Source organism: Ahaetulla prasina, chromosome 4 (assembly GCF_028640845.1).
Source record: "Ahaetulla prasina isolate Xishuangbanna chromosome 4, ASM2864084v1, whole genome shotgun sequence".
NCBI classification, from domain to species: Eukaryota; Metazoa; Chordata; class Lepidosauria; order Squamata; family Colubridae; genus Ahaetulla; species Ahaetulla prasina.
The window spans coordinates 20182568-20210565 of record NC_080542.1 but is presented as its reverse complement, the minus strand read 5'-3'; the positions used below and the strand labels follow the sequence as shown (position 1 = coordinate 20210565).

At 46.7% G+C, this 27998-nt stretch overlaps 1 protein-coding gene across 8 annotated transcripts in view; it reads left to right on the top strand.

Annotated features, from left to right (window-relative positions):
* The window catches only part of SRCAP (Snf2 related CREBBP activator protein), a 38419-nt gene extending 10541 nt beyond the window's left edge, over positions 1 to 27878 (top strand). For 7 of the 8 annotated variants that reach the window (XM_058179431.1, XM_058179427.1, XM_058179426.1 and 4 more), the window contains 24 exons: positions 841 to 996; positions 1476 to 1732; positions 1813 to 1990; positions 7602 to 7738; positions 8188 to 8357; positions 8448 to 8640; positions 8769 to 8905; positions 9157 to 9343; positions 9513 to 9682; positions 10046 to 10392; positions 10677 to 11225; positions 11314 to 11481; positions 14781 to 15011; positions 15680 to 16006; positions 17130 to 17371; positions 17507 to 17886; positions 18315 to 18517; positions 18669 to 18838; positions 19967 to 20163; positions 21250 to 21364; positions 21551 to 21679; positions 21770 to 21952; positions 22462 to 22545; positions 22982 to 27878. In XM_058179431.1, coding sequence (XP_058035414.1) covers positions 841 to 996; positions 1476 to 1732; positions 1813 to 1990; positions 7602 to 7738; positions 8188 to 8357; positions 8448 to 8640; positions 8769 to 8905; positions 9157 to 9343; positions 9513 to 9682; positions 10046 to 10392; positions 10677 to 11225; positions 11314 to 11481; positions 14781 to 15011; positions 15680 to 16006; positions 17130 to 17371; positions 17507 to 17886; positions 18315 to 18517; positions 18669 to 18838; positions 19967 to 20163; positions 21250 to 21364; positions 21551 to 21679; positions 21770 to 21952; positions 22462 to 22545; positions 22982 to 26659 — 8588 coding nt within the window. In that variant the 3' untranslated portion in view covers positions 26660 to 27878. The remainder of the gene's footprint in view (positions 1 to 840; positions 997 to 1475; positions 1733 to 1812; positions 1991 to 7601; positions 7739 to 8187; positions 8358 to 8447; positions 8641 to 8768; positions 8906 to 9156; positions 9344 to 9512; positions 9683 to 10045; positions 10393 to 10676; positions 11226 to 11313; positions 11482 to 14780; positions 15012 to 15679; positions 16007 to 17129; positions 17372 to 17506; positions 17887 to 18314; positions 18518 to 18668; positions 18839 to 19966; positions 20164 to 21249; positions 21365 to 21550; positions 21680 to 21769; positions 21953 to 22461; positions 22546 to 22981) is intronic. The other variant, XM_058179432.1, reaches the window with a different exon arrangement.
* Positions 27879 to 27998: the final 120 nt, after the last annotated feature.

The following is a 27998-nucleotide window of genomic DNA, read 5'->3' as shown; positions in this document are numbered from 1 at the left end:
GTCACAAACCTTCTTGTTAACTTCATTGAGCTAGCTCCCCTCCTCCCTTTAATCTATATGAAAGCAAGGGGAAAGTGACTTGACTAAAGTTTAGAAATTGGCTAACTTTAATGCATGGTGGAGTATCAAAAGGGACAGGAAGCATCTGAATCTACTTAAGTTAGAGTTTGGTAGGGTTAAGACATAGCTGTCAGTTTTGAAAGACAATTTTCTTTTTGCTTCTTAACTGCCACATATTTTAGCTGGGGAAGTTGGGAGGGGGTTGTTGGAGCGGTGGAAAGATAGTCATAACAACATTCCGTATTCAAGGACTTTTGCCTGCATATGATGTAGACTGCCTGAAGACTGTATCCAATTGATTGTGAAGAGTTGCTTGGACAATATGATGAACTTTTTTTTTATTTAAAGAATTTTTTTTCCTTTTTTAATAAAAAAACCCCCACATACAAATCTTTTTGAACAAGATATCAGTCAGGTACATAATTAAACACATTTCAAATTTCACCCCCTCAGACAATGTGATGAACTTGTGGGTGTAGGGCAGGGCTGTGAACTGTCAACTGGGTGTGGAAAACCTGGAAGCTTTCAGTTTCAGGTTTTCCCAGCTCTAATAAATTGGAACTTTGAGGAACCTCAAGCCTCAGAGCTTTATTTCGTTGGGGGTGTTCCTTGGAACCCTGACAATAACCTCTAGTTGTGGTTGATAAGTCATTTCAAAGCTTTCCCACTTTAGAAAGGGAAGATGTCTTCAACATAAGTAAAGCAGCAGACAAGGTCGGAGAAATCAAATTCCTTTAGGTTCCATTGGTCCTAACACAAATTTTCTTTCATACTTCATAGGTGAACTGCCCATGGAGGAATTGCTGCAGAAATACACTGGTGCTTATGCTTCAGACTTTGACATGGAAGCCTCAGACACTTCATCGGAGGCATTGGAGGCTACTACTTCAGAATACGAGGAGGAATCAGAGGAAGAGAACAGCACTAGTCACTCAGGTATGGGAGGAAGAGGAAGTGGCCCCTGTAAATACACGGCTATAGTTATTCCTGTATTTCAGGGTTGAAAAATTGAAAATGCGGATTGCACCTTACTAAATTCAATGCTGGTTAGAACTGTTGAAAGTTGAGGTTTCATGTTTTTTTTGGGGGGGGGATATTTTGCCATCCTGCTGTAAATGAATGTTTTTTCATGTTATCAAAGCTGAATGGATTTTTGAACTGTTCGGACATTTCAGTCGAGTTCTCCAAATTGATAACTTGCAAAACTGCTGGTCTAAAAACAATGTGTTGGATTTGTCTTAATGAAAACTGCAATGGGTGATTATGTAGAAAAGCAATATATAGTTCTAAGGCATTGTAAATAATTGAATGAAAGCAATCAGTTGCTTGGCCCTGTGTCTGAAGCACCTTTGGTCCAATAGTTAACAGGATTATGCAGTACGGCTTTGTCCTGATGTTGCTGATTTTACCTCCAGATTCCACAGAAGATGACGAAGAAAGTGAGCAAGAGGAAAGTGAAGTAGAGGAGGCCCTTGAGGAGGAAAGGAGGGAAGCTTCAGTAACCCAGGAAGAAGATTTTGGCGTTGAGTACCTGTTGAAGCAGGATGATGATAAGGTTGGCGAGGGAGATAATGATTCAGCTCCAGCCCCAGGGCCAAAAAAAGAGATCACAGACATTGCAGCAGCAGCCGAGAGCTTGCAGCCAAAAGGCTATACCTTGGCAACCACACAGGTGAGTCATTTCTGGGGTCAGCCAATTAGCGAACAAAACAAAGCAAAGCAGACAAGTTATATTACCATTCTCCCTTGCAGGTTAAGACACCAATCCCCTATTTGTTGCGTGGAACGCTGCGAGAATACCAGCACATTGGCCTTGATTGGCTGGTTACCATGTATGAGAAGAAGCTCAACGGTATCCTGGCTGATGAGATGGGTCTTGGTAAAACTATCCAGACAATTTCCTTGCTGGCACATCTGGCCTGTGAAAAAGGTAGGCAAATAGCTCGGAGAGAGCTTTGATTATTTGAGCAGGAAGGAGATCAGGAAGTGGAGATGGATTCCACATAAGAAAAAAACCACAATTATTGTTATACTAAGTCATTGGATACTAATGTTCACTGGCACCCTCGGTAGAGTGGCTAAACTAGTTGCTCTGTACCTGCAATTGATCCTTCCCAGTGGCTCATAATATATTAAATAACACCATTACAAGAATCTGCAATTACAATTCTATCATTCTGTAGAATTTAGTGGGACAATCCCTGTAGGTCAAAGCATCCCAGTAAGCTTGGTGATAGTACTTGGTGAAACCACTGCAAAGCAGTAAAGGAAATCGGACTATAGCTCCTCAGCTACTACAACAAACTACTATGGTTGATGGTACCAAAAACTGCCAAGAGATACGGTGTAAGGGTTCCAAGTAACACCCCCAACTAAAGAAAACGCGGAGGCTTGAGTTTCCTCAAAGTTACATTTTATTAGAGAAGATGTCATATTGGCACATGTGGGAAAACCCAAATCTGAAAGCTTCCAGGTTTTCTCCACCCAAAGGAAAGTTCAGGTCCCTGCCCAACACCCACAAGTCCATCACACGGCCCAGTCAAGCATCGTACCTACTGGAGATGCCTCCCAGTTCCAGCCTTCCAGGTGCAGGCTAGTTGGCCTTGACATCTTGAGAAAGGAATGTTATGATTATATATCACCCATGCTCCATACAATCCACCCTCCCAGTTTCCCACAGTAGTAAACATGGCAGATCTGAAGACCTAATACTTTAAAGCAGGGGTCTGCAACCTTGATCCCTTTAAGACTTGTGGACTTCAACTCCCAGAGTCCCTCAGCCAGCAAAGCTTTCTCAGTATACATCCATCCATCAGGGTGATCAGAGTGAGTGGTTCTCCATGCCAAATCCAAATTGAAAAGGTCAAGACATTTAATTTAATCCAATAACTCTTGGAGCAACCAGGCATGTTTAATTGGGAGGCCTGCAGGTCTCAGTACTCCAGTGAGATCCTGAGATGGCTCTCTTGCTGATCTCTTGAGTGTGCTATTCTTTTTAAAAATGTTTTGCTATGACTTGTTTTGATATATTTATGGTATACAGATAGTCCCCAACTTTACAACAGTTCATTTAGTGACTGTTCGAAGTTACAACGGCACTGAAAAAATGACTTATGACCGTTTCTTGCATATCCACTATAGCATCCTCATGTTCACGTGATCAACATTCACACTTGGCAACTGACTCTTATTTATGATGGTTACAGTGTCCCAGGATCATTTAATAACCTCTTGTGACCTTCTGACAACAGTTAGGAAGCCAGATTCACTTAACAACCGTGTTACTAAATTTAGAACTGCGGTGATTCTAACTTCACAACTGTGGCAAAATGCAGTTGTCTCAATGAGCAGCAAAAATTTTGAGCTCAATAATGGTTCTATGTCGAGGATTCTGTTTGTGTGTTTTGTATACAACCTACGGTCATTCCTTTTGAGATGGATGGCCATATAACTTTAATAAATAAATAAATTGTTCAATTGATCTAGCCCAAATGTGTTTTCTTAGGTAGGTCTTCCTTACTGGCTCTTTTTTAGTGGATGGGAAATTCCCTCTGTAAAAAAGCATTATGACCCCAGTGGCAACTTAGCATGCCAGAGTCTTTAGTGGTCCTTAAAAATCAGGGTGGGGAATGAGCCTATGTTGAAATAGTTCCCAAAACCTTATTGGCTTAGGAGACAATACATGGGATGAATTCAAAAGAACATTGCTAGGTGGTGTTATGGTCATCCCAAATATGGTATGCTTTGAATTGACTCAGAACCCAGCATGAGTCAAAGTGACCTTAAAATGCCATAAAATTGCTCATAAGGTTCTGAAATGGAACCTGGCACTGATCTTATTTATTTATTTATTTATTTATTTATTTATTTATTAAATTTTTATACCGCCCTTCTCCCAAAGGACTCAGGGAGCCAGAATAAAAACAAAAATATATACAATTTAAAACAACATTTAAAAAGAGCAAATTTTAAAGGCTGATTATTAAAATTTAAGTTAAAAAATTAAAAATATTAAAAAACCCAATTAAAATACATCACTAATTATGCCAGTCCCGCTTTAATGAATAAATATGTTTTGAGCTCACGACGAAAGGTCCGAAGATCAGGCACTTGACGCAGGCCGGGGGGAAGTTCGTTCCAGAGCGTCACTGCCCCCACAGAGAAGGCCCTACTCCTGGGGGCCGCCAGCCGACACTGGCGGACGGCACTCTGAGGAGACCCTCTCTGTGCGAGCGTACGGGTCAATGGGAGGCAAAGGGTAACAGCAGGCGGTCTCGTAAGTACCCGGGTCCTAAGCCATGGAGCGCTTTAAAGATAGTTACCAAAATCTTGAAGCGCACCCGAAAGACCACAGGAGGCCAGACCAAGCTAGGAAGCAGCGATGTCACGTGGGAGCCACGAGCGGCTCCCGTTACTACTCGCGCAGCCGCATTCTGGACTAACTGCAGCCACCGGGTACACCTCAAGGGCAGCCCCATGTAGAGAGCATTGCAGTAATCCAGCCTAGGCGTAACCAGGCGTGGTGACCGTGCATAAGGCATCCCGGTCAAGGAAGGGCGCAACTGGCGAACCAGGCGAACCTGGTAAAGGCCCTCCTGGCGGCGGCCGCCAGGTGTTCATCAAAGACAGCCGTCCATCCAGGAGGGCGCCCAAGTTGCGAACCACCTCCTTTGGGGCCACTAACTGCCCCAACAGTCAGCTGCGGATGCAGCTGACTGTACCGACGCCGGCATCCACAGCCACTCCGTCTTGGAGGATTGAGCTTGAGTCTGTTTCTCCCCATCCAGACCCGTACAGCTTCCAGGCACCGGGACAGCACTTCGACCGCTTCGTTGGGGTGGTCCGGGGTGGAAAAGTACAGCTGAGTATCATCAGCGTACAGATGATAACTCACCCCGAAACCACTGATGACCTCACCCAGCGGCTTCATATAGATGTTGAACAGGGTAGGCGAGAGAATCGACCCCTGAGGCACCCCACAAGGGGGGCGCCTCGGGGGCGGCCTCTGCCCCCCTGTCAACACCGTCTGCGGCCGGTCAGAGAGATAGGAGGAGAACCACCGATAAACGGTGCCCCCCAATCCCAATCCCTCCAACCGGCGCAGCAGGATACCATGGTCGATGGTATCAAAAGCCGCTGAGAGATCTAATAGGACCAAGGCAGAGGAGCAACCCCTGTCCCTGGCCCTCCAGAGGTCATCCACCAACGCGACCAAAGCCGTCTCCGTGCTATAACCGGGTCGGAAGCCGGACTGGAATGGGTCTAGATAGACAGTTTCCTCCAGGTGCCGGGGGAGCTGCCATGCAACCACACTCTCTACAACCTTCGCCACAAAGCGAAGGTTGGAGACTGGATGATAATTACCCAAAATAGCTGGGTCCAGGGAAGGCTTCTTGAGGAGAGGTCTCACCACCGCCTCCTTCAAGGCGGCGGGGAAAACCCCTTCCATCAAAGAAGCATTTATAATCCCCTGGAGCCAGCCTCGTGTCACTTCCTGAGCAGCCAGCACTAACCAGGAAGGGCACGGGTCCAGTAAACATGTAGTTGCATGTAACCTCCCCAGCAACCTGTCCATGTCCTCGGGAGCCACAGAATCGAACTCATCCCAAATAACCTCAACAAGACGTGTCTCTGTCATCTCAGCTGGATCCTCGCAATCTTGGTCCAAACTATCCCGAAGTTGAACGATTTTATCGTATAGATAACCGTTAAACTCCTCAGCTCGTCCCTGTAAGGGGTCATCCCGTCCCTCTTGATGGAGGAGGGAACGGGTCACCCGAAACAGGGCGGCCGGGCGGTTATCTGCCGATGCAATGAGGGTGGAAACGTAGGAACGCTTCGCCTCCCTCATTGCCACTAGGTAGGTCCTAGTAAAGGACCTCACTAGTGTCCGATCAGCCTCGGAACGGCTAGACCTCCAAATACTCTCTAGGCGTCTTCTCCGGCGTTTCATCTCTCTCAGCTCCTCGGAAAACCAGGGAGCCAATTGAGATCTACGCCGGGTCAGAGGCCGCAAAGGCGCGACACGGTCCAAAGCCCCAGCCGCGGCCCGTTCCCAGGCCGCAACCAGTTCTTCAGTCGTGCCGTGGGTAAGATCCTCAGGAAGCGGCCCAAGCTCCGTCAGGAACCTCTCCGGGTCCATCAGGCGCCTGGGACGGAACCAACGCATTGGCTCCGTCTCCCTGCGGTGGTGAGCGGCGGTCTGAAAGTCTAGGCGAAGAAGAAAATGATCTGACCATGACACCGGTTCTTTCACTAAATCTCCTAAATCCAGATCATTTACCCACTGACCAGAGATAAAAATCAAGTCTAGCGCCTCCCCCAATGTGTGTAGGGCCATCAGTTACTTGAATCAGGTCCAAGGCCGTCATGGAGGCCTGGAACTCCTGAACCACCGTCGACGACAAGCCGGCAGATGGCAGGTTGAAATCCCCCAAGACCAGTAGTCTGGGGATCTCAACCGCCACGCCAGCAAGCACCTCTAGCAGTTCAGGTAGGGCTGTAGTCACGCAGCAAGGAGCCAGGTACGTGATCAACAGCCCCATCTGATTCCGGTGGCCCCACTTCACAAGGAGGGATTCACAGCCAGCTATCTGAGGAACAGTGGACTCCCTCGGCTCCAGACTTTCTTTAATCACAACCGCCACCCCCCCACCCCTACCTTGGGTCCTCGGCTGATGGAATGCACGGAAACCCGGAGGGCACAGTTCGACCAGGGGTACACCCCCTTCTGTGCCCAACCAGGTCTCCGTAATGCCCATAAGGTCCGCGGACTCCCCCTGAATAAGGTCACAAATCAGGGGAGCCTTGTTAACCGAAGACCCAAGCTCTGAGGGTCTTGACCATCCGGGGAACGAGTGAGGACTGGGGGGCCGGAGCACGTGATCGCTTTTAAACATCGAACACGTGCTCCCAAAAAACGATACGGCCCCCTGCCTCCGCCATATCTGCCCCTCCCACTCGCTGTACAGATGGGATAATGTTCTCCACTCTGTACAATCCCCTCCCCCCCCGTCTTCGGACCAACTGAAATAATGTCGTGAGCCCGCGTTGGGACTGGACATACCCTCCCCGACGGGTCACTCCCCCTACTCGTCAATCCCCTCCCCCCCTTTAAAAACCCTTTATTAAAAAACCTATTAAAAAACCCCCAGAGATTCTTCTTCGAGGCATGCCACCTCTCTGGGTCCCAAGACCCTTCATTAAGGTAGGCCCTCGATAGAACAGAGGGCCACTCCTGCGAGGCGGGGGAACCTCGCAGCCGTAAGAGCTCAAGCGCCGAGTAACTCATAGTAAGACCCACTGCAGGATTATTCATCTGGCAGCCTGAAAGAGCCCACTTGGACAACCCTTGATAAATACATCTGGGAAGAAGATTTTATTTCCCCCCCCATATGATCTGCTTGTGATGGTATTGCCATCTTTGTGGTAGAACTGAATGTATCTAGGGGACATGTATGGCTGGGGAATAAGGTGAAGACATGACCTTTGAATTTAGAGACATAAACATTTCTGGGTATAATGTTTGTTTGCTCCTGCAGGCAGTTGGGGTCCTCACTTGATCATTGTTCCTACCAGTGTGATGCTCAACTGGGAGATGGAAATCAAGCGCTGGTGCCCCAGTTTCAAGATTTTAACATATTATGGGGCACAGAAGGAGCGTAAGCTGAAGCGACAGGTGAGAGTTTTCAAGCACTCGCAGCTGGTTTTGAACTTTCCTATTCTTCAGTTATGCATAAGAAGATTGTCTTTTGCTTTATCATCTTGAGTGCCTTGTATCTGGTATTTGTAGGTATGCTAAATGTAAGGTAAATAGGAAATATTCACATTAAAGCTGTTTCCTAGTAGGTAAAGCTAAAAAAAAATACTTTCAAGGGATTGAACTGTGCCATCTCAGAACTGTGTATCACAGTTCTAGAAACAGCAAGCACGCTTGACCTTGTGGGTGAGGCATGCAGAAAAAGTTGTATTATGGTGGTAGACTTAGGAACGCAGATCCTGCTTTATAGATCATTGAATTGAGAAGCAATTTTGCTTAAATGTTTCTACTAGAAAAAGGGTACCAGGCAGTTAATAAGGGTTCTCTCATACTAGCCCTGTTGTAATTCCTTCGCTGCCTTCATTTAGGGTTGGACCAAGCCCAATGCCTTCCATATCTGCATCACTTCCTACAAGTTGGTGTTGCAGGATCACCAGGCCTTTCGACGCAAGAATTGGAAATATCTGATCTTGGATGAGGCTCAGAACATCAAGAACTTCAAATCCCAACGCTGGCAGTCTTTGCTCAATTTCAACAGGTGAGGAGAGATACAGTGTTCTCCTCAGCATTGAATAGAAACACCTTTTGTTTCAGAAGTTTTCAAGTTTGTATCTTGCTTGTGTTCTAGCCAGAGGCGGCTACTGCTGACTGGGACGCCTCTCCAGAACAGCTTAATGGAGTTGTGGTCTCTCATGCACTTTCTGATGCCACATGTCTTCCAGTCACACCGTGAGTTCAAGGAGTGGTTTTCTAACCCCCTGACGGGTATGATTGAAGGCAGCCAGGAGTACAATGAAAATTTAGTCAAAAGACTGCACAAGGTGAGCTCCATCGCGAAAGGAGAGGAGGGCCCTTTGCAAGGGACTGTTGAAAGTGGACAGAGATTGACTTAACTGGATAGGAAAAAATCTGGAACAGAACATGTTTTTCTTTGTCATCGTCCCAACAGGTGCTGCGTCCCTTCCTCTTGCGAAGGGTAAAAGTGGATGTAGAGAAGCAAATGCCAAAGAAATATGAGCATGTCATCAAGTGCCGTCTTTCGAAGCGCCAGCGTTATCTTTATGATGACTTCATGGCCCAAGCTGCGTGAGTATACAAAGCTAGTTAAGAAATGATAGAGAAAATACTTTTTTATGCTAGGCTTCTTGGATTTTGTGAGGAAGTGTGGTCCTCAGAGCAGTAGGCTGGTCGTTGAAGGACTATAGACCATGGTGGTTTCTCTAGCTTTCATTTTTCCAGCTCCACACCACAGCAGTATTTATGACTTTTGAAATTGATTATTTTGTTCCTTGGGCTCTGTGGGAATAGCTGATTATATGCGGCTGTCACCCTTTCAGCACCAAGGAGACGTTGGCCACAGGGCACTTCATGAGTGTCATCAACATCCTGATGCAACTTCGGAAGGTCTGCAATCATCCCAATCTTTTCGACCCACGGCCGATCCACTCACCATTTATCACAGAGGGCATCTGCTTCAACACTGCCTCCCTTGTATTGCATGCACTTGATTATGACCCTTTCAAGGCAGGTGCCTTCTCTTCTGATCTTTTGGAAGGGTGGAATTTCTCCATTTGGTGTGTGGGGGGGGTGTATCTGGGTGGACAGGCGACAGCTGTTTTTGAGACGGGGGAGGGATGCAAAACTAGAATAAAGCATCCTAATTTTGTTGCATGTGAATCTTAACCTCTTACAGAATGTGGACTTGGGCATTTTTGATCTGATCAACTTGGAGGGTTCTGTGTCCCGTTATGAAACAGACACATTCCTGCCCAAATGGAAGGTGACAAGGAAAATGATTGAAGAGATTGCTGAGTCCCCAGACCCTCCTCCCAGACCCAAGCCAGTCAAAATGAAAGTTAACAGGTACTTGAAATTCTCTCTTCTCAAGAGGCTTCATTCCATCATAGCCAGACTTTTCCCTTCCGACATAAACATGCCAGCTCTGAAGGATTTGGGTTTTCTGACCTAAAGGAAATGTTAATATTGGGATTATTCTAATGGCAATTATGCAGCTATTAGTTAAGATGCTGTGCATTCGTATCCTGTCTTTGAATTCTGAGTATTACCTTGGCTTATGCAGTAATCTTGGCTGAGAACTGTCTGGTAGAGACTATTACATCTCTTCATCTCTGGAACTGTCTTCATCAGAGAGTTCTTAGCCAAGATTTTTTTTAATTGCATAGCAGAAGCAAAGGAATATCAATTGCTCTGTGTCATCTCTTTCAGGATGTTGCAGCCAATGCCCAAGCCAGAAAACAGAACAGTAGTTCTGGTGAATAGCCCTCGACCCATAACCCCTCTACAGAGACCGATAACTCCTGTGCTTCCGGAACCACTGACACCTGCTCTAGCTCCTGTACCACCCACAGGCCCAGTATTGCCAGGGCCTTTGCAGCCCACCACGCTCCCTGCCTCAGTGTCTCTCCCTGTGCCTATCCCGATGCCTCCTTCACCAGTGACCATGTCAGTACCAGTGCCGCCTCCTGCCAGATCACAGACTCCAACTCTAGTGCCTACTTTGAGCCAGAACAACCCAGCTGCTCTGCTGCAGAGCCAGGCCTCTGTTCCTCAGGGTGAGGTTCGGAATTTGGGGGGGGGGGGGAATGAGGAAAGGGGATAGGGTGGGAGGTTGAATTCTGCTGCTTCTTGCCTTCATGTTTTACTTTTGTATGCGTGAAATGTATCTGCACCTCTTGAGCTTATTTTGAAGTAGAAATAATAGATTTCTTGTCTGACTTTTAAACAGCAAATAGCCCTTTTGGTTGCAAAACTATTTTGGTCACTTAAGGTAGTATCTTAATATTTTAAAAGGATAGAGCTGTGGGTTTCTAATCTTGTTCTCTTTTTCCCCCCACAGTGCTGCCCATGGCAATGACTGCAGCTCAGCTGGTCCCAAATGCTCCCCGGCCTCTGCTCCCACCACCTCCTGTTTCTTCTACAACAACCACCACCTCCTCCCTTAAGGCTGCACCAGCCCCGGTCCCAATGGGGCAGCAGCCCCCAGTTAGCAGCTTTAGTGCCACCCCAGTGCGACAGCAGCCACCCATTAATACATTGAGTATCGCTTCTGTCCAACAGCAGCCACCCATCAGCACCCTGGGCATTAGTCCTATGGCTCAGCCACCACCCACCAACACCCAATCCATTAATACAGTTAGCATATCCCCCATTAACACTCTGGGAGTGTCCCCTGTAGGGGGGCAGCAGCCTCCACCGACCAACACTTTGGGCCCAGGACCTGCAGGTGCTACCGCTCAACAATCCACCAGCTCCATTGGGGGCATGGTGAAGCCCATGAACATCCATTCTGCTGTGCCTACCTTGCCTGGATACAACTTTGCAGCAGCAGCCGGAGGTGTGCAGCAAAGGCTTTTGCTGTCCCCGGATATGCAGGCACGATTGCCTTGTAAGTATTAAGGAGCCAGCAAAACACAGGCAGCCACCATACCATGATGGTTTGAAAATCTAACCCTCATTTTTTTCCCCCACTGCAGCAGGTGAAGTAGTCAGCATTGGGCAACTTGCCTCGTTGGCTAATCGGCCTCTCCAAGGTGCCCCAGGCAGTAAACCCCTCACATTCCAGATTCAAGGCAACAAGCTTACCTTGACGGGTACTCAAGTTCGCCAGGTCACTATGCCTCAGCCAGCCCGACAGCTGCCAAGTAGGTAAACCCCAGTGCTTAGCAACCCCAATGACTCAATTGTCCTCTGACTTGAATAAGACAGATTTGGGTAACCTTCGTTTATGGCAGAGCAGAGTAGAGTACAGTAATAGGGAATAGGAATAGAATTCTTTATTGGCCAAGTGTTATTGGACACAGAAGGAAAATGTCTCTGGTGCAGAAGTTCTCAGTGTACATACAAGCAATAAGTGATAAATCATGATCATAACCATAAAATACAACATCATAAATTATAAGATACAACACTCAGTGATAGTCATAGAATACGAAACATGCAATCAACCTAACTCATGGGATACTGAATAAAAACAATGTAAACCATAAGATACAAGCAACAAAATTATAAGCTAGGGGAATGGGTAATAGGAAAGATGAAAAGGATAATAGTAATATTATCCTTCTCATCTTATTAAGCTAAACATTAACATGAGAAGGATAGTAATACTATCCTCTTTACGTTTTCTTATTAAGCTAAACATAATTATTTAGTTTAATAATTTTTTATTAGACTGAGATCCAGCAACCTGAGCCCTAGTAAAGATAGTGGCTTGGGAACCAGGTACTTCTGAGCATTTAATTCAGGGATTTGTTTGTGCTTTAATACATCTGCCATACATATCAGAATTTTAGCTGGGGGGGCAGGAGGGTTATTTGTTGTCCTTTGGAAACAAGGCTTATTTTATTCAAAATTAGGAAGAAGATGCCAAGTCTTCATGTACTTCCTAGTCATCCTCGGCTTAGGATCTTTTCAGCATTAGAAACTGTCCTGCATAATGTGTGTCTTATACATCCCACGAGACAGCATTAAACTTTGCATTTGCTATTTAAAATGAATTGCTCTACACAGGAATACAGGTAGTCCTCGATTTACAACAGTTCATTTAGTGACCAAAGTTAAAACAGCACTGAAAATAGTGACTGATGACCGTTTTTCACGCTTATTACTGTTGCAATATCCCCATGATCGTGTGATTTATGTTCGGAAGCTTGACAACCGGCTTATATTACAGTTGCAATGTCCCGGCATCATGCAATCCCCTTTTGCAACCTTCTGACAAGCGAAATCAATGGGGAAGCCAGATTCATTTAACAACAGTGTTACCGATTTAATACCTGTGGTGGTTCACTTAAAAAATGTGGCAATGAAAGTCATAAAATGAGAGAAAACTCATTTAACAAATTTCTCACTTAACAATATACGTTTTGGGCTTAATAGTGGTCGTAGGTTGAGGACTACCCGTACTTTCTTCCTATTATTTAACACCATTTATGGAAGAGAATGGAATCATCTGAATTAATTGTGGTGAAGGTTGTTGGGAGTGTGGTCGCACAACAGTTCCCCCAGTACCTGGATGAAACCGTCTTATCTAGACCCGTTCCAGTCCGGTTTCCGGCCCGGTTACAGCACAGATACGGCCTTGGTCGCGTTGGTTGATGATCTCTAGAGGGCTCGGGACAGAGGTGGTTCCTCTGTCCTAGTCCTATTAGATCTCTCAGCGGCTTTCGATACCATCGACCATGGTATCTTGCTGCGGCGGCTCGGGGGGCTGGGAGTGGAGGGCATCGTTTATTGGTGGTTCTCCTATCTCTCCGACCGGTTGCAGACGGTGTTGGCAGGGGGGCAGAGGTCGACTCCGAGGCGCCTCTTATGTGGGGTGCCACAGGGGTCAGTCCTTTCGCCTCTTCTGTTCAACATCTACATGAAGCCGCTGGGTGAGATCATCTGGTTTTGGGGTGCGTTATCACCTGTACGCTGACGACACCAGCTGTACATTTCCACCCCAGACCACCCCAACGAGGCCGTCGAAGTGATGTCCCGGTGTCTGGAAGTTGTACGGGTCTGGATGGGGAGAGACAGGCTTCGGCTCAACCCCTCCAAGACCGAGTGGCTGTGGATGTCGGCTTCCCGATACAGTCAGCTTACTCCATTCCTGACTGTTGGGGGCGAGTCGTTGGCCCCCACAGAAAATTGCGTCCCTTTCTAGACCGGGTTTCCCTTTGCACAGTCACCCATGCCCTCGTTACATCCCGCCTTGACTACTGCAATGCTCTCTACATTGGGCTCCCCTTGAAGAGCACCTGGAAGCTCCAACTGGTCCAGAATGCGGCCGCACAGGTGATAGAGGGAGCACCTCGTGGCTCCCATGTGACACCTCTCCTGTGCGGCCTGCACTGGCTCCTGGTGGTCTTTTGGGTGCAATTCAAGGTGCTGGTTGTCATCTTTAAAACGCTCCATGGCTTAGGACGAGGCTACTTGCGGGACCGCCTACTGCCACCAACAGCCTCCCATCAACCTGTGCGCTCTCACAGGGAGGACCTCCTTGGGGTACCATTGATTAGACAATGTCGACTGGCGATTCCCAGGGGGAGGGCCTTCTCTGTGGGGGCTCCTGCCCTCTGGAATGAGTTGCCTCCGGGGCTTCGCCAACTCCCCGACCTCCGGACCTTCTGCTGCGAGCTGAAGACTCTTTTATTCCATCGAGCAGGGCTAGCCTAAAAATGCTGTTTTAATGGGGTTTTAGATTGCTACTGTTTAGTTTTTAGATAATCCGGCCATAAGTTATATTAATTTTATCTTGTTTTAACTTGTTGGATATTATGTTTTCAAATTGGCTGTTAACCAATTGGGTCGGAATAGCTCAGGCTGGTAAAGCCTGTTATTAAGAACACAAAGCCTGCAATTACTGCAGGTTCAAGCCCGGCCCAAGGTTGACTCAGCCTTCCATCCTTTATAAGGTAGGTAAAATGAGGACCCAGATTGTTGGGGGGGCAATAAGTTGACTTTGTAAAAATATACAAATAGAATGAGACTATTGCCTTATACACTGTAAGCCGCCCTGAGTCTTCGGAGAAGGGCGGGGTATAAATGTAAACAAAACAAAAAAAACACCCTGAGACCTTTGGGAGAAGGGCGGGATACAAATATGATTAATTAATTAATTAATTAATTAATAGATCCACAGACAAGGTAAAATGCTTACAAGATTAAATGCCTCCTGTTAAAGGAAAATAATAGTGGCAGGCAGTCGTGAAAGGGAAATGAAGGGGTAGATAAGCTTTTTTTATTGGAGCACTCCCTCTAAGCTCCTGGTGTCTCTTTGTGAGTCATCCGGTGACCAGAGGGATAGAACAAAACTAGAGCCTTGACTCGAGGACCACTGCTTCTTAGTGGGCTCTCTCGAGGAGGGCTTACATATGTATTTAAAACATTACTACTACACATTGCAGATAGAAAAGACAACAAAATGCGCAAGAATTCTTCTCTTCTTTCTCTCCAGGGAATGTGGTTCACTTGGTGTCTGCTGGGGGGCAGCACCACATAATCAGCCAGCCAGCTCAAGTGGCTTTGATCCAGGCTATGGCCCAGCAGGCAGGGCAGAACCCGGTTGGTGTGCAGACTGTTCAAGGCCAGCAGCCTCCCACCATCCTGCCGGTCCCAGCTACCAGCACAACTGTTCCACCTGTTGCTTCCACAGCAACAATCAGCGTCCCTATTGCTGTTACTCAAGGTCAGTACATCTCTGCATTCTAGATTTTTCCTTCTGGCTTGTGAGGGAAAGTAATTTAAGAAAAGGATTTGGGGACTTTAAGCCTCTTTCTGTAACTGGTTGCCCTCCACCAGCTTTCCTTTCCAGTGACTGTGTTTGAGGCACATTTCATCTTGGATTACATCCCCAATCGCCTTACTTGTCTTTTGGTGGTCTTTTTCTTTCTATACCTTCTTTATGTTCCAGTTTTCTCCCTATTCCAACAAATAAAATACAGTTAGTTCTCCACTTACAATCACAATTGAGTCCATAATTTATGTTGCTAAGTGAGAAATTTATTGAGTTTTGCCCCATTTCACGACTTTTCTTGTTAAGTTAAGTGAATCCCTGCAGTAACATAGTGGTTAAGTGAAACTGGTTTCCCCATTGACTTTGCTTGCGTGATCCCGGGACACTGCACACGTTGTAAATGTGAATCAGTTGCCAAGCATCTGAATTTTGATCATGTGATCATGGGGATACTGCAATGGTTATCAGTCACTTTTTTTCAGTGTCGTATCTTTGAACAGTCACTAAATGAACTGTTGTAAATCAAGGACTACCTGTAGTAAACAGTAATAACCAGAAATAATTATGCTTCACAATTGAGCCCCAACCCAGCCTCTCTTTTCTGCCGTTGTTTCTCACAGTGCCATCCTCAGCAGTGAACAGTTCTGGTGTAGTGAAGATTGTCGTACGACAGGCTCCTCGAGATGGCTTGGTGTCTCCATCACCTGGGCCACAGCATCCGCCCATGCGTCCTATGACGCCAACAACTGCCAGTACATTACCTGCCCTTCCAACAGCCCTCTTGGCCCAGCGAGCCCCACTTGCTATGAACCCAGCCTCATCAGTTAGGCTGCCCAACCAGCCACTGGGCCCAGTGAGGCCACCTGCATCAGCTCCCGTCCAGACCCTGGTGAGACCCATGCTGAGAATGATACAAGCCTCAAACCCCAACCTGGAGCAACAGCTGGGTAAGCATGTCTTAAAATCACCGGGTGGGATTGCAGCTATCTATAAGAAAATTTGGGAGTTGGATCCTGGTGCCAGCTTCCAATTGATTTTTTTTTAAAAATGATGTTATATTGAAAATAAAAATCAAGGAATATGTTTATCTGCTAAACAAAGACTAACTATAGATATACTCTTCTAATTTTATGCAGATAAATGGCTGATAGTAGCTCATGTAATTAAAAAAATTAACCAGATAAATTAGAATATTAGAGAAGATGCAAGTGAAATATGGTTAGGAATGGAACATTTTGGGTGATCTATGAAACATGTCATCTGCATATAGCAAAAACGTACACTTTTACCAGAAATCCATGAAAGAGGGCATCCTCGATGAGTTGCATAATATTACCCTCTGAAAATACCCCAGATCAATTAATTAACTCTTATTTATATCATTGTAGGTTATAAACTGAGGACCCAGATTGTTGGGGGGGCAATAAGTTGACTTTGTAAAAAATATACAAATAGAATGAGACTATTGCCTTATACACTGTAAGCCGCCCTGAGTCTTCGGAGAAGGGCGGGGTATAAATGTAAACAACAACAAAAAAAAAAAAACTGTAGGGAATCCAAAATAAATCTCTGCATGTTTCAAAAACTTCAAGAAATCTTATCAAAAGCATTCTCAGCATCCAGAATAATAATGGCTAAATTCTGTGTTTTGAATTACAGCAATTACACCAAAAATATATTCTCCAAATGCTGAGAGTCCTGCATAGATTCAGGTTTCCTCATAGCCCTCTAAATAGTGGTAAAATGATAGATTGAATATAGCAAAAACATGCATTCTTTACAACATTTTGCAGTTGATGGAGAACTGGTAACTTTCCAGCTGTGTTACAACATATTTTGAAGTCATTAAAGGTGTGTGATATTCATTTTTGTTGTCATCTTTTCAAAATGTATTTCCAAAGAAAACAAGCACCAACAGAAACCAACGAGTCTTCTAAACAACATTTAACATGTGCAGTAACTCCAGTCCAAAGAGGGAGCCAAGTGACACGTTGCCATACTCTAGAAAACATGAAAGAGATTGTAGATTTGTCACCAATCCTCACGATTGCTCTTCTGTTTCCTTCACAGTTCCTCCTTCCCCGCCTCCCACAGTTGCTTCATTTGCTATCAGCCCAGCTGCCACTGTTACTGTTTCTGCCAACACTTCTCCTACAATGGTGTCCCAAATTGCCTCAAGCCCCATGCCCAAGGAGGAACCGGAGATGTTAACTCTGCGTTCTACTACACCTACACCACCACCACCCCTTTCCATCCTGGCCCCAAGGCCGAGACGGCAACCTCCTCCCCCACCCCGTTCCCCTTTCTTTCTGGTGAGTTCCTTGGCACAGGGACGTGGTTTTCGGTGGTGAGGGTGGGGGGAGGGCTGGAACAGGATAGTTGACAGGTTGTGGCAGGGAGGTGGTAAGAAGTTGAATACAATTCTATCTGCTTGCTCTGGTCTCCAGGAAGCACTTGAGGAGAAGAGGAAGAAACAGAAGGAGGAGCGTCTCGACCGGCTTTTCCGTCTCAATGAACAGCATTGCAACCTTGCGCCAATCTACGGTACCGAAGTGCTCCGCTTTTGCACCCTCTTTCCCCCTGCTCCACCACCTGTGCAGGAAAAGGAAGAGGAGTTGGTGGTGGAGGCGAGTGAAGAACGAGCCATGGTAACCCAGGAAGTAGACCCAAAGGGCTCGAGAGGATCTGGATACACCCATTGCTACGCAGCGCAAGTCCAAAGGGGCGCTCAGCATCTTGAGGCCTATTGGCAGCGGTCAGAAACCTTGGCCCAAGCAGTCCTGACACCTCAGCAACGGATTGAGGAGCTGACGGACATTATAGAGAGGTAACGTTTTCCTGCAGACATTTGGCTGTTTTGAAATGGTGGTCCTAAAGGGGAGAAGCATGAAGAAATCCTTGAGGTTTTTCAAAATATTCCTGTGAGTTCCAGTTCAAATCTTCCTCTATTTTCTTGAGGTATTTATGTGTCTTTAAGAGTTTTAACCCACATTGATTACTTTATAAGTAATTCAGGGTGGCAGATATACCTAGAGTCTCCTTCCTCTTCCTATTTTCCCCACAATAACAACTCTGTGAAGTGAGTTGGGCTGAGAGAGAGGGACTGGCTCAAGGTTACCCGGCCACTTTTCATGCCTAAAGTGGGGCTAGAACTCACAGTCTCCTGCTTTCTAGGCCAGCACCTTAACCACTACACCAAACTGGCTATTGAATATGCATTCTTATGTGTCTTTTACTGTCTGTTCATCTTTGCAGGTTCATTTTTGTTATGCCTCCTGTGGAGGCTCCAGCTATCACCATGCACACCTCTCATCCTCCCCCAACACTGCTGCTCCAGCAGTCAGTCTTCAAGGAGACCTTGCGGCAAGAGCTCTCGCCCCATGCGAGTTGTCTGCATCGTATCATTTGTAACATGAGGACCCAGTTCCCAGACCTTCGCCTCATCCAGTACGACTGTGGTAGGTGGTGAAGAGTTTAGGGTCCATTTGACGCCGATCAGAAAATAAGGGCCATGCGTCGGCCTGTTTGTAAGGTCAAGCAAATTATTTCTGGGTTGGCAGATATATAAATTACCCATTGTCCAGTTACACTCTCTCTGTTTGTATTCAGGGAAATTGCAGACTTTGGATTTTCTACTACGGCAGCTCAAGGCCGGAGCCCACCGGGTCTTGATTTTCACCCAGATGACCCGCATGCTGGATGTGTTGGAACAATTCCTCAATTATCATGGGCACATCTATCTGCGATTGGATGGTAGCACTCGGGTAGAGCAGCGGCAGGTAAATGATAGCAGCTTGTGCCCTTCTTGAAATGCTAAGCAAATCCCTGCCCTTCTCCCAGCAGTCTTCCTACTTTATGTATTCATATAAACATCGTATAAACCCACCCATCTCACAGAGCTATCCTGGGCCGGGATAGCTCAGGCAATAGAGAAGCCTGTTATTAGAACACAAAGCCTGCAATTACTGCAGGTTCGAGCCCGGCCCAAGGTTGACTCAGCCTTCCACCCTTTATAAGGTAGGTAAAATGAGGACCCAGATTGTTGGGGGGGCAATAAGTTGACTTTGTAAAAAATATACAAATAGAATGAGACTATTGCCTTATACATTGTAAGCCGCCCTGAGTCTTCGGAGAAGGGCGGGGTATAAATGTAAACAAAAAAAAAAAAAAGAAGTGTTTCCGATTTGCATGCAAAAATTAAGAATAAGCACATTTTAACAAAAAACAACTGTCCAAAGTCATAAACAGAGTCCAATTCACAGTGAGTAACATTAACCAGTGCAGCTTGATTAACCACACAGCCCAAACACCTGGGGGAACAGTGAGAAGCTCAAAGGATCGAGGCCATCCTAATCTCTGGAGTGATACAGATTCATAAGGCAGACATTGCCATAGAGAGTGAATGACTCTGAGATCCAACAGTGTGACGTTTAATTGAAGGGACCAGGAGCTGTCCTCTCTGTTGTCAGCACTCTAAGTAATGCAGCCATAGAAAGCAGAACTCTGAGGCAGGTAGATTCCTCAAAGAACAATTTATTGGATACATCATATTGGCACAACTGATGAAAACAAACTGAAAGTTCCCGCGGTTTTCACCTAATTAAAAAGTGAAAGTTCCCCCTTTTCCTCAAGTTATCAGTCACGTTGTCCAATAGAAGTGCTGGCTGATTGCTTGGTTACTCCATTCCTCTCCCCAGCACCTGTTGGAATGTCCTTGGCTCCCATAGGAAACCTTTTTGTTTTGACTACAAACCCCAGCTGTCTATTTTCCCCCCTCCCTGTCCCTTCTGCCTTGTGGCAACTCTGAAGCCTGAAAGATGGCCTTAGCTAGGGTCTCTTCAGGGTTGACATCTGGTGAGGTAAAGGCAGAATCCCTGTTCAGGATTTTCTTTCTTTGATTTTGGCAGGCACTGATGGAGCGTTTCAATGCAGACAAGCGCATCTTCTGCTTCATCTTGTCAACGCGCAGCGGTGGGGTGGGAGTGAACCTGACCGGTGCTGACACTGTAGTGTTCTATGACAGTGACTGGAACCCCACCATGGATGCCCAGGCCCAAGATCGCTGCCACCGTATTGGGCAGACACGGGATGTCCACATCTACAGGTTAACTAAGCTTTCTACTCTTATGTGTAACAGAACATTGGTTATGATGATGGTGATATTACCTAGTCTGGTAATGAAACGCTCAGAAATTAAATTGAAACAAGCTTGGAGAGCAAACGGCGGCCAAAATCTAAAACCTAAGCTACAAGTATTTTCTATTATTTCAGAGCATCGGTTAGTCTAATTTAGCCATGTTTACACTGACTGGCAGATACTCTGCAGGGTTTCAATCTGCACACTTGGCAAATGAGATTGGAGAAGAGGTACAAAGCAAGGGATCTAATTGGTTATGTGTCTGTCAAATGGCAGTTCAAATGAGTATGGGTAGCCCTCAATTTACAGCAATTCATTTAGTGACCATTCGAAGTTACAACAGCCCTGAAAAAAGCGACTGATCATTTTTCACACTTGCAATCATTGCCGCATCACCATGGCCAGGTGATCAAAATTCAGATGCTTGGCAATTGACACATAATTATGATGTTTGCAGTGCCTTGGGGTCATATATCAGCTTCTGCAATCTTTTGAGAAGCAAAGTCAGTGGAGAAACCAGATTTACTTAACAATCGTGTTACTAACATAACTGCAGTGATTCACTTAACAAGTGTGGCAAGAAAGGTTGTAAAACGGGGCAAAAGTCACTTAACAAACGTTTCACTTAGCAACAGAAATTTTGGGCTCAGTTGTGGTTGTAAGTCAAGGACTATTTATATAAAGCTTTATTGCGAGCTTACAAGAATCTGACCATCTGCCAGCTAAGGGAAATGAGCGGGAGATAAGAGATTCAAGGTGGGCTGGACTTAGATTGCTGCATAAGGACTCATGATTTATAATGCATTTGACCGCCTTTGGGCTCAGCCTGATCTCCTACAGGGTCATTTTAACAGATAGCCACACTCTCATTTTTCAGCACCAGCAATTAGAAGAAGCTCTGGTAGCTGCAGAAAATGATTTAGATGGTTAGTTGTATTATAGAACTTTTTTTAGAAAAAAACCCCCACTGTTCATTAATTTCATAGGCTTTTCCTGATGTAGACACAGTTCCTAGCAGAAACTTACAGATTAACTCTCCGATGCCTTCTTTAGGTTGATCAGTGAAAGGACTGTGGAGGAAAATATTCTGAAGAAAGCTAATCAGAAAAGGATGCTAGGAGATATGGCTATTGAGGGGGGCAACTTCACTACAGCCTACTTTAAGCAGGTAACCATAAACTGTGGGTATGGGACCCACAGTTTTGATCATAAAGAAGCTTCTTAACTCTGCCCTTTTACTCTGAGACATCCTTAGTTATGTTAATCTGCTACAAAAAAGGCAAAAGGACTATCAGGTGTGTAGGCCAGCAGTTCCTATCAAGGTTATTTTGTAACTTAATTTCTCTGCCCTCAGCAAACCATCCGTGAGCTGTTTGAGATGCCACTAGATGAGCCCACTAAGAAGGAAGGGGAGGCCCCAGTCCCAGCGCAGGAGGAGGAAGAGGATCCCATGGCCACCAAGCAGACACAGATTCTGGAACAAGTAAGTCATTTTGTTCATTATGCTGAACATAAGAGCTGCCCCCCTTGGACCAGGACTGTTGTGATTTCTGTTTGGTGTCTTCTCTTACAGGCATTGTGCAAGGCTGAGGACCCTGAAGATATCCGGGCAGCTACTCAGGCCAAGGCAGAGCAAGTAGCTGAGCTAGCAGAATTCAATGAGAACATTCCTTTGGATGCAGAAGACCGGTCCACCAAAGAGGAAGAGGAAGAATTTTCTAAAGCAGAGCAGGAAATTGCTTCGCTTGTAGAACAGGTACATAAAACCCTTTTTTAACCCGAGATGGAAGTGAAAGGCTGCCCCTTTGTTCCATGATGTAAACCTGCTGCAGTCATACAAAAATACTGTTTCCTTTAGATCAGGATTGTTCAACCTTGACAACTTCAAGATTTGTGGACATCAATTCTCAAAATTCTGGGAGTTGAAGTCCACAGGTCTTAACAGTTGCCAAGGTCAGACACCCCTGCTTTAGATTCAGGCAGAGGATTTTTTTCTTCAGCTTGTTTGTTTAAGTGTATATGGCTCCCCATCTCATCATGACTGAGAGACCAATCATAACTAAAAGAATACAACGGAACAGCAACAAGTAAATCCATAATTGGCAGTAGGAATAAAATGTAAACAACATTCAAAATTCAACACTAATAGAAACATCTCACAAGCACTGCCCTGCATTCCAACCCCCATGTCCAAAATAATTTTAAAACATGTGATCAGTTCTTTTTAAAGATCCCTTGTGAATTTTTTCCTCCCCCATTTTTTAGCTCACTCCTATCGAACGCTATGCCATGAACTTTTTGGAGGCATCCCTGGAGGACATCAGTCGGGAAGAGTTGAAGCAAGCAGAGGTAAATTTCCACTCCCTGGTTGGTGAAATTCTTTTAGATAATACCTGGTCAGAAAAATGGGAACCAAGGATCATGTAGCTTTTCTTTAAAAAAAAAAAAAAGGCGGCTAAATCTTACGTTAAATGTTGGTCAGCTCCTCAGTCTGATTCAACTTCTTTAAAATAGCCGCAAAGCAATCTTCTTCCAGGCTGTTGAGAGTCCCATTCCTCTGGACTCTCAACCTTTCATGGAGAGGACAATCGGCACATCCTGTATATTAAGGATCTTCTGCCATTTTGAAATATTATGAGGATGTTTAGCATTTGGTCCTATGGAGAAGGGAAAAAAAGGTTACGTCTCTATAGTCTTACTTTTCCTGATGCCTTTGAGTAGCTCACAGGGCTAAAATCCTTGCCTATTGGTGATTCCTCCTTATCTAATTTCTCTGTTGTTCCAGGAACAGGTGGAAGCTGCCCGCAAAGATATTGACCAGGCTAAGGATGAGGTGGTCTTTAAACTGCCAGATGATGATGATGAGAGTTACCTCCTTGAGGAAGGCTCCAGCAAGAAAAGCAAGAAGGCCAAGATGTCTAACCGTACCGGCACCCGCATGAGCGAACGGCTCCGTAGCACTCGTGTTCCACCAAAGGATGGGGATAGTGGACATGTGGAATCCACCCAGACGAGGCTGCCCAATCTCCGGCATTCCCGAATGGTGACAGATGAGGAAGATGACAACGTGCCCCGAGTAGCTCTGCACACCAGAAGTGCTTCGATACGTAGAGTGGTAGTGATACGAGAAGAAAAGCAGACTCACATTGTCCCGAATACTCGAAGAACTTTGACCCGTCGGGAAGAGCTATGGAATAAAGGCCCAGCTAGTGGTGAGAAGGTGCAGAAAATGCCCCTCCACAGAAGTGAAGCTTCTGGTGACAGGGTTTTGAGAACTAATCTCCATAGAACAGACACCCCATCTGCTGGGGATAAACTGTTACAAGCTACTCCACAGAAATCAGATCCTGGAGCTGCTGGGGACAGAACTCTAAGAGGTACCACATCAAAGACCGAGACCCTGCTTTTTGATGAAAGTGCCCCACAGGCATCAGATACCAACTTGGATGAAGGGCTGAGGCAGAAGCCTGAAAAACCTTCCGGGCCAGATAAACTTACATGTAGCTCACCTAATCTTGAAATGTCACCTAAGCCAGAGGTAAAGGCTCCCGAATTTTACTTGCAAGGACTTGATGGAGAGGCATTTAAATTGAAAGTGGATATAGAAGAGCAGAAAACAGAAACAGAAATTTCCAAGTTCAGTCCACCAACCCTGGATTTCCACCCTGCTGAGTCTGCTACAGATAAGGAAGTTCCAGCATTCCAAGAACAAGACACTCTGCTCACTGGGAAATTATTGGGTACACAGGCATTACCTGATGCCAGGAATCTGAATATTCCAGGTAGTAAAATAGAAGCAACAACTCCAGTGCCACTTGGCACTGTGGAACTAACTTCTGAGAGCAAACCTGAGGTTACAGGTGAAATAAATTCACCTGTGATTGAGCAAAAAATAAGTGTGGAGAAGCCAACGGAAGGAGCAGATGTGAGCACCAGCTGCAATGCTGCAGAAGGAGAACCGGTCAATTCTGCGGATGAGGCAACCAGGCAGATCTCTACTCAAGAGACCACAGCACCTCCTGATGACACTGCTAAGGTAGTAACCGAGCCTCTTTCTTCTACAAGCACAAAAGACGCCACTTGGGAAACAGCAGACAGTGCAGCATCATTTGTGTTGGATAGCGAAATCCCCAAGATGGACCCTCCTGTATTTCCTTCCATGGATCACTCTCCAGCTACCAGCTCTCTCCTTCAATTGGAAACTTTGGCCTGTATCAAGGAACAAAATGGCTTGAAGGAATCTCTGAGAAGTGGAGACCTCCCTTTTCCTCTTTCAAATTTGCTAACTGGTCCCCAGCTTGAAATCATGCCCTTGGGGGGTACATCACCAAAATCAGAGACATCTGACTACAAAGTCAATAGTCTGGGTGAAACAACAACTCAGAATCAAGGAGCAGTAGGGAAAAACAATCACGGGGAGGGGCCCCAGGAGGCTAAGCTTACAGCAGTCTGCCCTGGCTCTGCCTCTTCGCAGGAAAGTTCATCGCTTCCAGGAAATTTGTCTTCGGATGACAGCCTTTCACCGAACAAACCTCCCCGTCGCCGAACCAGCGCTGATGTGCAAATCCAGCAAAGCTGTCAAACGCCAGATGGCCCTGCCGCCAAAGTCTTACGCAAGTTGCCAGGGCGCCTGATCACGGTGGTAGAAGAAAAAGAGCTCATTCGTCGACGACGCAATCGCCTGTGCAAGCTGGATTCGGCCCCCAGGGCTGTGATGAATTTGGGGAGCAGCCTGGCACAAAGCCTGTCAGAGCCAGAAATTCTGCCTTCTATGAAAACCTTGCCTCTGCTGCGGGATTTGCCTGCCCGGCGAAGAATCGAACTGGAGAGCCGGGCAGCAGCCAAAGAAAAGGACGATGGTTTGAAAAGGGAGCTGCTAGGTAATGTGTCCTCTGAACCCGTCAAGCGCAAACGAGGACGTCCCCCCAAGAACAAGTCACCAGATCAGCAGAGTCCAGGGTTGCTTCAGCCCTTCTCTGAGCCAGCTCTGGACATCAGCTCCCAAAGAAAAGCACCAGTGAGGAAAACACCCGAGGGCCATCCCCAGACTCAGTCCCCAGAGCAGAAGGGACCTGAGAGCTCCTCTCCCAAGAGCAAGACAGACAGCAGTGAGAATGGTGACTCCCCTGTGGAAAAGCGAAGGCGTGGGCGGCCCCCTAAGACTCGGCAAGCCCCCATTATGCCTCACAAGTCTCCTGCTTCGGAAGCACTGCTGTCTCCATCCACAAAACCTCAGACTGTGCAAAAGAAGCTGCTGAAATCTGAGGCTGTCTCTGTAACAGAGGCCACCTCAAAGCTTTCTGAGCCTCTAGACTTAAATCCTAAAATGGCCATCTCAAAAACCTCACCTAAAGCACGGAATCGAACTTCACTACATTCTCAACCCGGGTCAAATTCTAAATCCACCTTGAAGGCACGAGAAATGTTGACTACTTTCCCTAAAGCGCTTTCCAAACCATCCACTGAGGTGTGTGAACCCCGGGCATCTTCCCCTCAAGGTGCCTCTGCCACAGAAACTTCATCGGAGATGCAAGATCCGCCTTATCTATCCCCTGTGTCACGCTCGCTACCCAAAGGTGCCCCCAGCTCCCCAACAGCAAATTCTCCACCTAAGCGGAAAAGGGGTCGTCCCCCAAAGAATCCATCTTTGCCTCGGGTGGAGGTGGCACCACCTCCCGCCTCCAACTCTGACCAGGAGACCTCTTTGGAGAAGCACACCCCGGCTCCTCCTGGCCGCAAACGACGAAGACGTAGGAGAAAATATAACCTTGGCCCATCGTTGCCCAGCGCCAACCAGAGCTCTTCGGATGGTGAGGAGACCCGACCACTCACCAGACTCGCCCTTCTGAAGAGGGAAGAAAAGCCAGAGTCTTGCAGCGGGGCATTAGTTCCACCCTCTCCAAAGCACACAGGCACTGAGAGGGCTTCATCCGCAGAGAGTAGTATTTGGGAACAGCCTTCCGGTGACACCCCTGCCCGCTCGACTCGCCTGCGGCCTGGCTACCTTGTTCCACCCCTGGAGCGGGAAACCCAGCGAAGGAAACGGCGCTGCTCCATGGAGGGCAAGCGGATGAGGAACAGCAGTAAGTCACCTGCTTCCCAAGGCATTTCTGAACAGGAGGGTGGAGAGTCAGAGTCTTCTCTGAAATCCTCCTCGGAATCCAGCAGTTATAAGTGTGTCCGGCAACCGAAGCGCAAGTGTTATGACTCAGCCAGGCGGCGCAGTCGAAAAAGGGGCCAGGGTCACCAGAGTGGGGCGGCTGACCGCATCCTCCGTAGTGCAGCAAAGCCTGCTGACAGTACCGGATCAGGGTCCTCCCCGATTCCTCCCAAGAAAACAGGCCCTGCTTTTGCTTCTCCGGCTGCGGGGATCACTGGAGCCCTCTCTTCCCCAACAACCCCTTCCTCCACTGCCCCGGTTACCTCTTCGCAAAGTAATAGAGGCCGCAAGCCCAAGACGTGACCACAGCGCGAGAGGTCCCGCCGGTCTTTCTCTGCGGGGATGGCTCGACTGCCACCTTTTCCCGCACATAACAGTAAGCAGATCTAGTCCCTCCCCTCCCTTTGCTCTTATTCCTCCCGTTAATGTAGGGGTGTCTACTGGAGCTCCCTGCATTCCAGTCTTGACTGTTGGAGTACTACTTGAAAGGAGGAGGAGGAGAAGGAGGACAGTGAGCGTGGCTCTTCATTCCCAGGTGCTTTTTCTGGGAGCAGGCAAGGGACACTCCCGCTAAGGTCGCTCACTGGGGCTGGGGAGCTCAGTTGCCCCGCTGCAGGTTATAGTGGCAGGGCCAGCACTTTGCAATGAATTCTGCTACTTCCTAACCATGAGCAGAGAGAATAGGAGGGGCGGAGTAGCTTCAGAGTTGTTGTCCCTAGAATAACACTACAGGGCACCTGCTATCCTTAAATCCCCCCAGCGCTTTGGGAAGTCCAGCCCAGGCTTTTGATAGGCACGTGTCATGTTTTGGGCCTAGGTGTTCCTCTTCCCTCTCACCCACCCCTGAATCCTGCAGAGGATGTCCTCCTGATTTATAAACACGATTAGCTCTTACTTTTTTACTGGCTTTGGGTTGGTTTTTAAATGACAGAGACCAAATGCTAGGTCCCCTTTTCTGGCTACCCCTTTTGATTGTCTCCCTGCTTATTCCGTTCACCACTTCAGGCCCTTTTGTGGCATGAAGAGGTGGGATAGTTATTTCCCCAAACAACCGGGAGGGCAAGTGAGAGGAGATACACCACCCAACCCAGTAAGATTATGTGCTCCTTTTATGCATCACCACCCAGAGAAAAATATCTTCTTTTAATGATGTCAATCACAGCCTCACTGCTCCAAGGACTTTTTTTTTGTGAGTTCATGAGTTGGGTCAACTCCTTCCCCCCTTCCACTCCTCTTGTGTACAGCTCTCATTGTAAAATAGGTTCTTTTGAACATAAACTATGCAAAGGTTATTTTGTATAGGGGAGCACAATTTTCCCTCCCCTCCCTCACTGCAGTGGGTTTTAGGGGTTGGCAGCGGTTCTCTGGATTTGGGGATGGGCTGCAGTTGGGGTGGAGGGGGAGGTGTTCCCATGGAGCTGTCTTTCCTACTGAAGCATGTTCAGAACTTGTACAGAAGACCGATGTAATCTTTCTTCAGAATAATGCTATGAATAAAGTGTTAAAAGGGGAAAAAAACGCACACTACATGGATTTGTAGATTTTTTTTCTTAAAGTTACTTTCTGTGTCTCCATCTTTTTGGAAAACAGGTTGCTTAGGCACAGTGGGTTGGGTTGTATAAAGGAGCTGGGTATTTGGTGT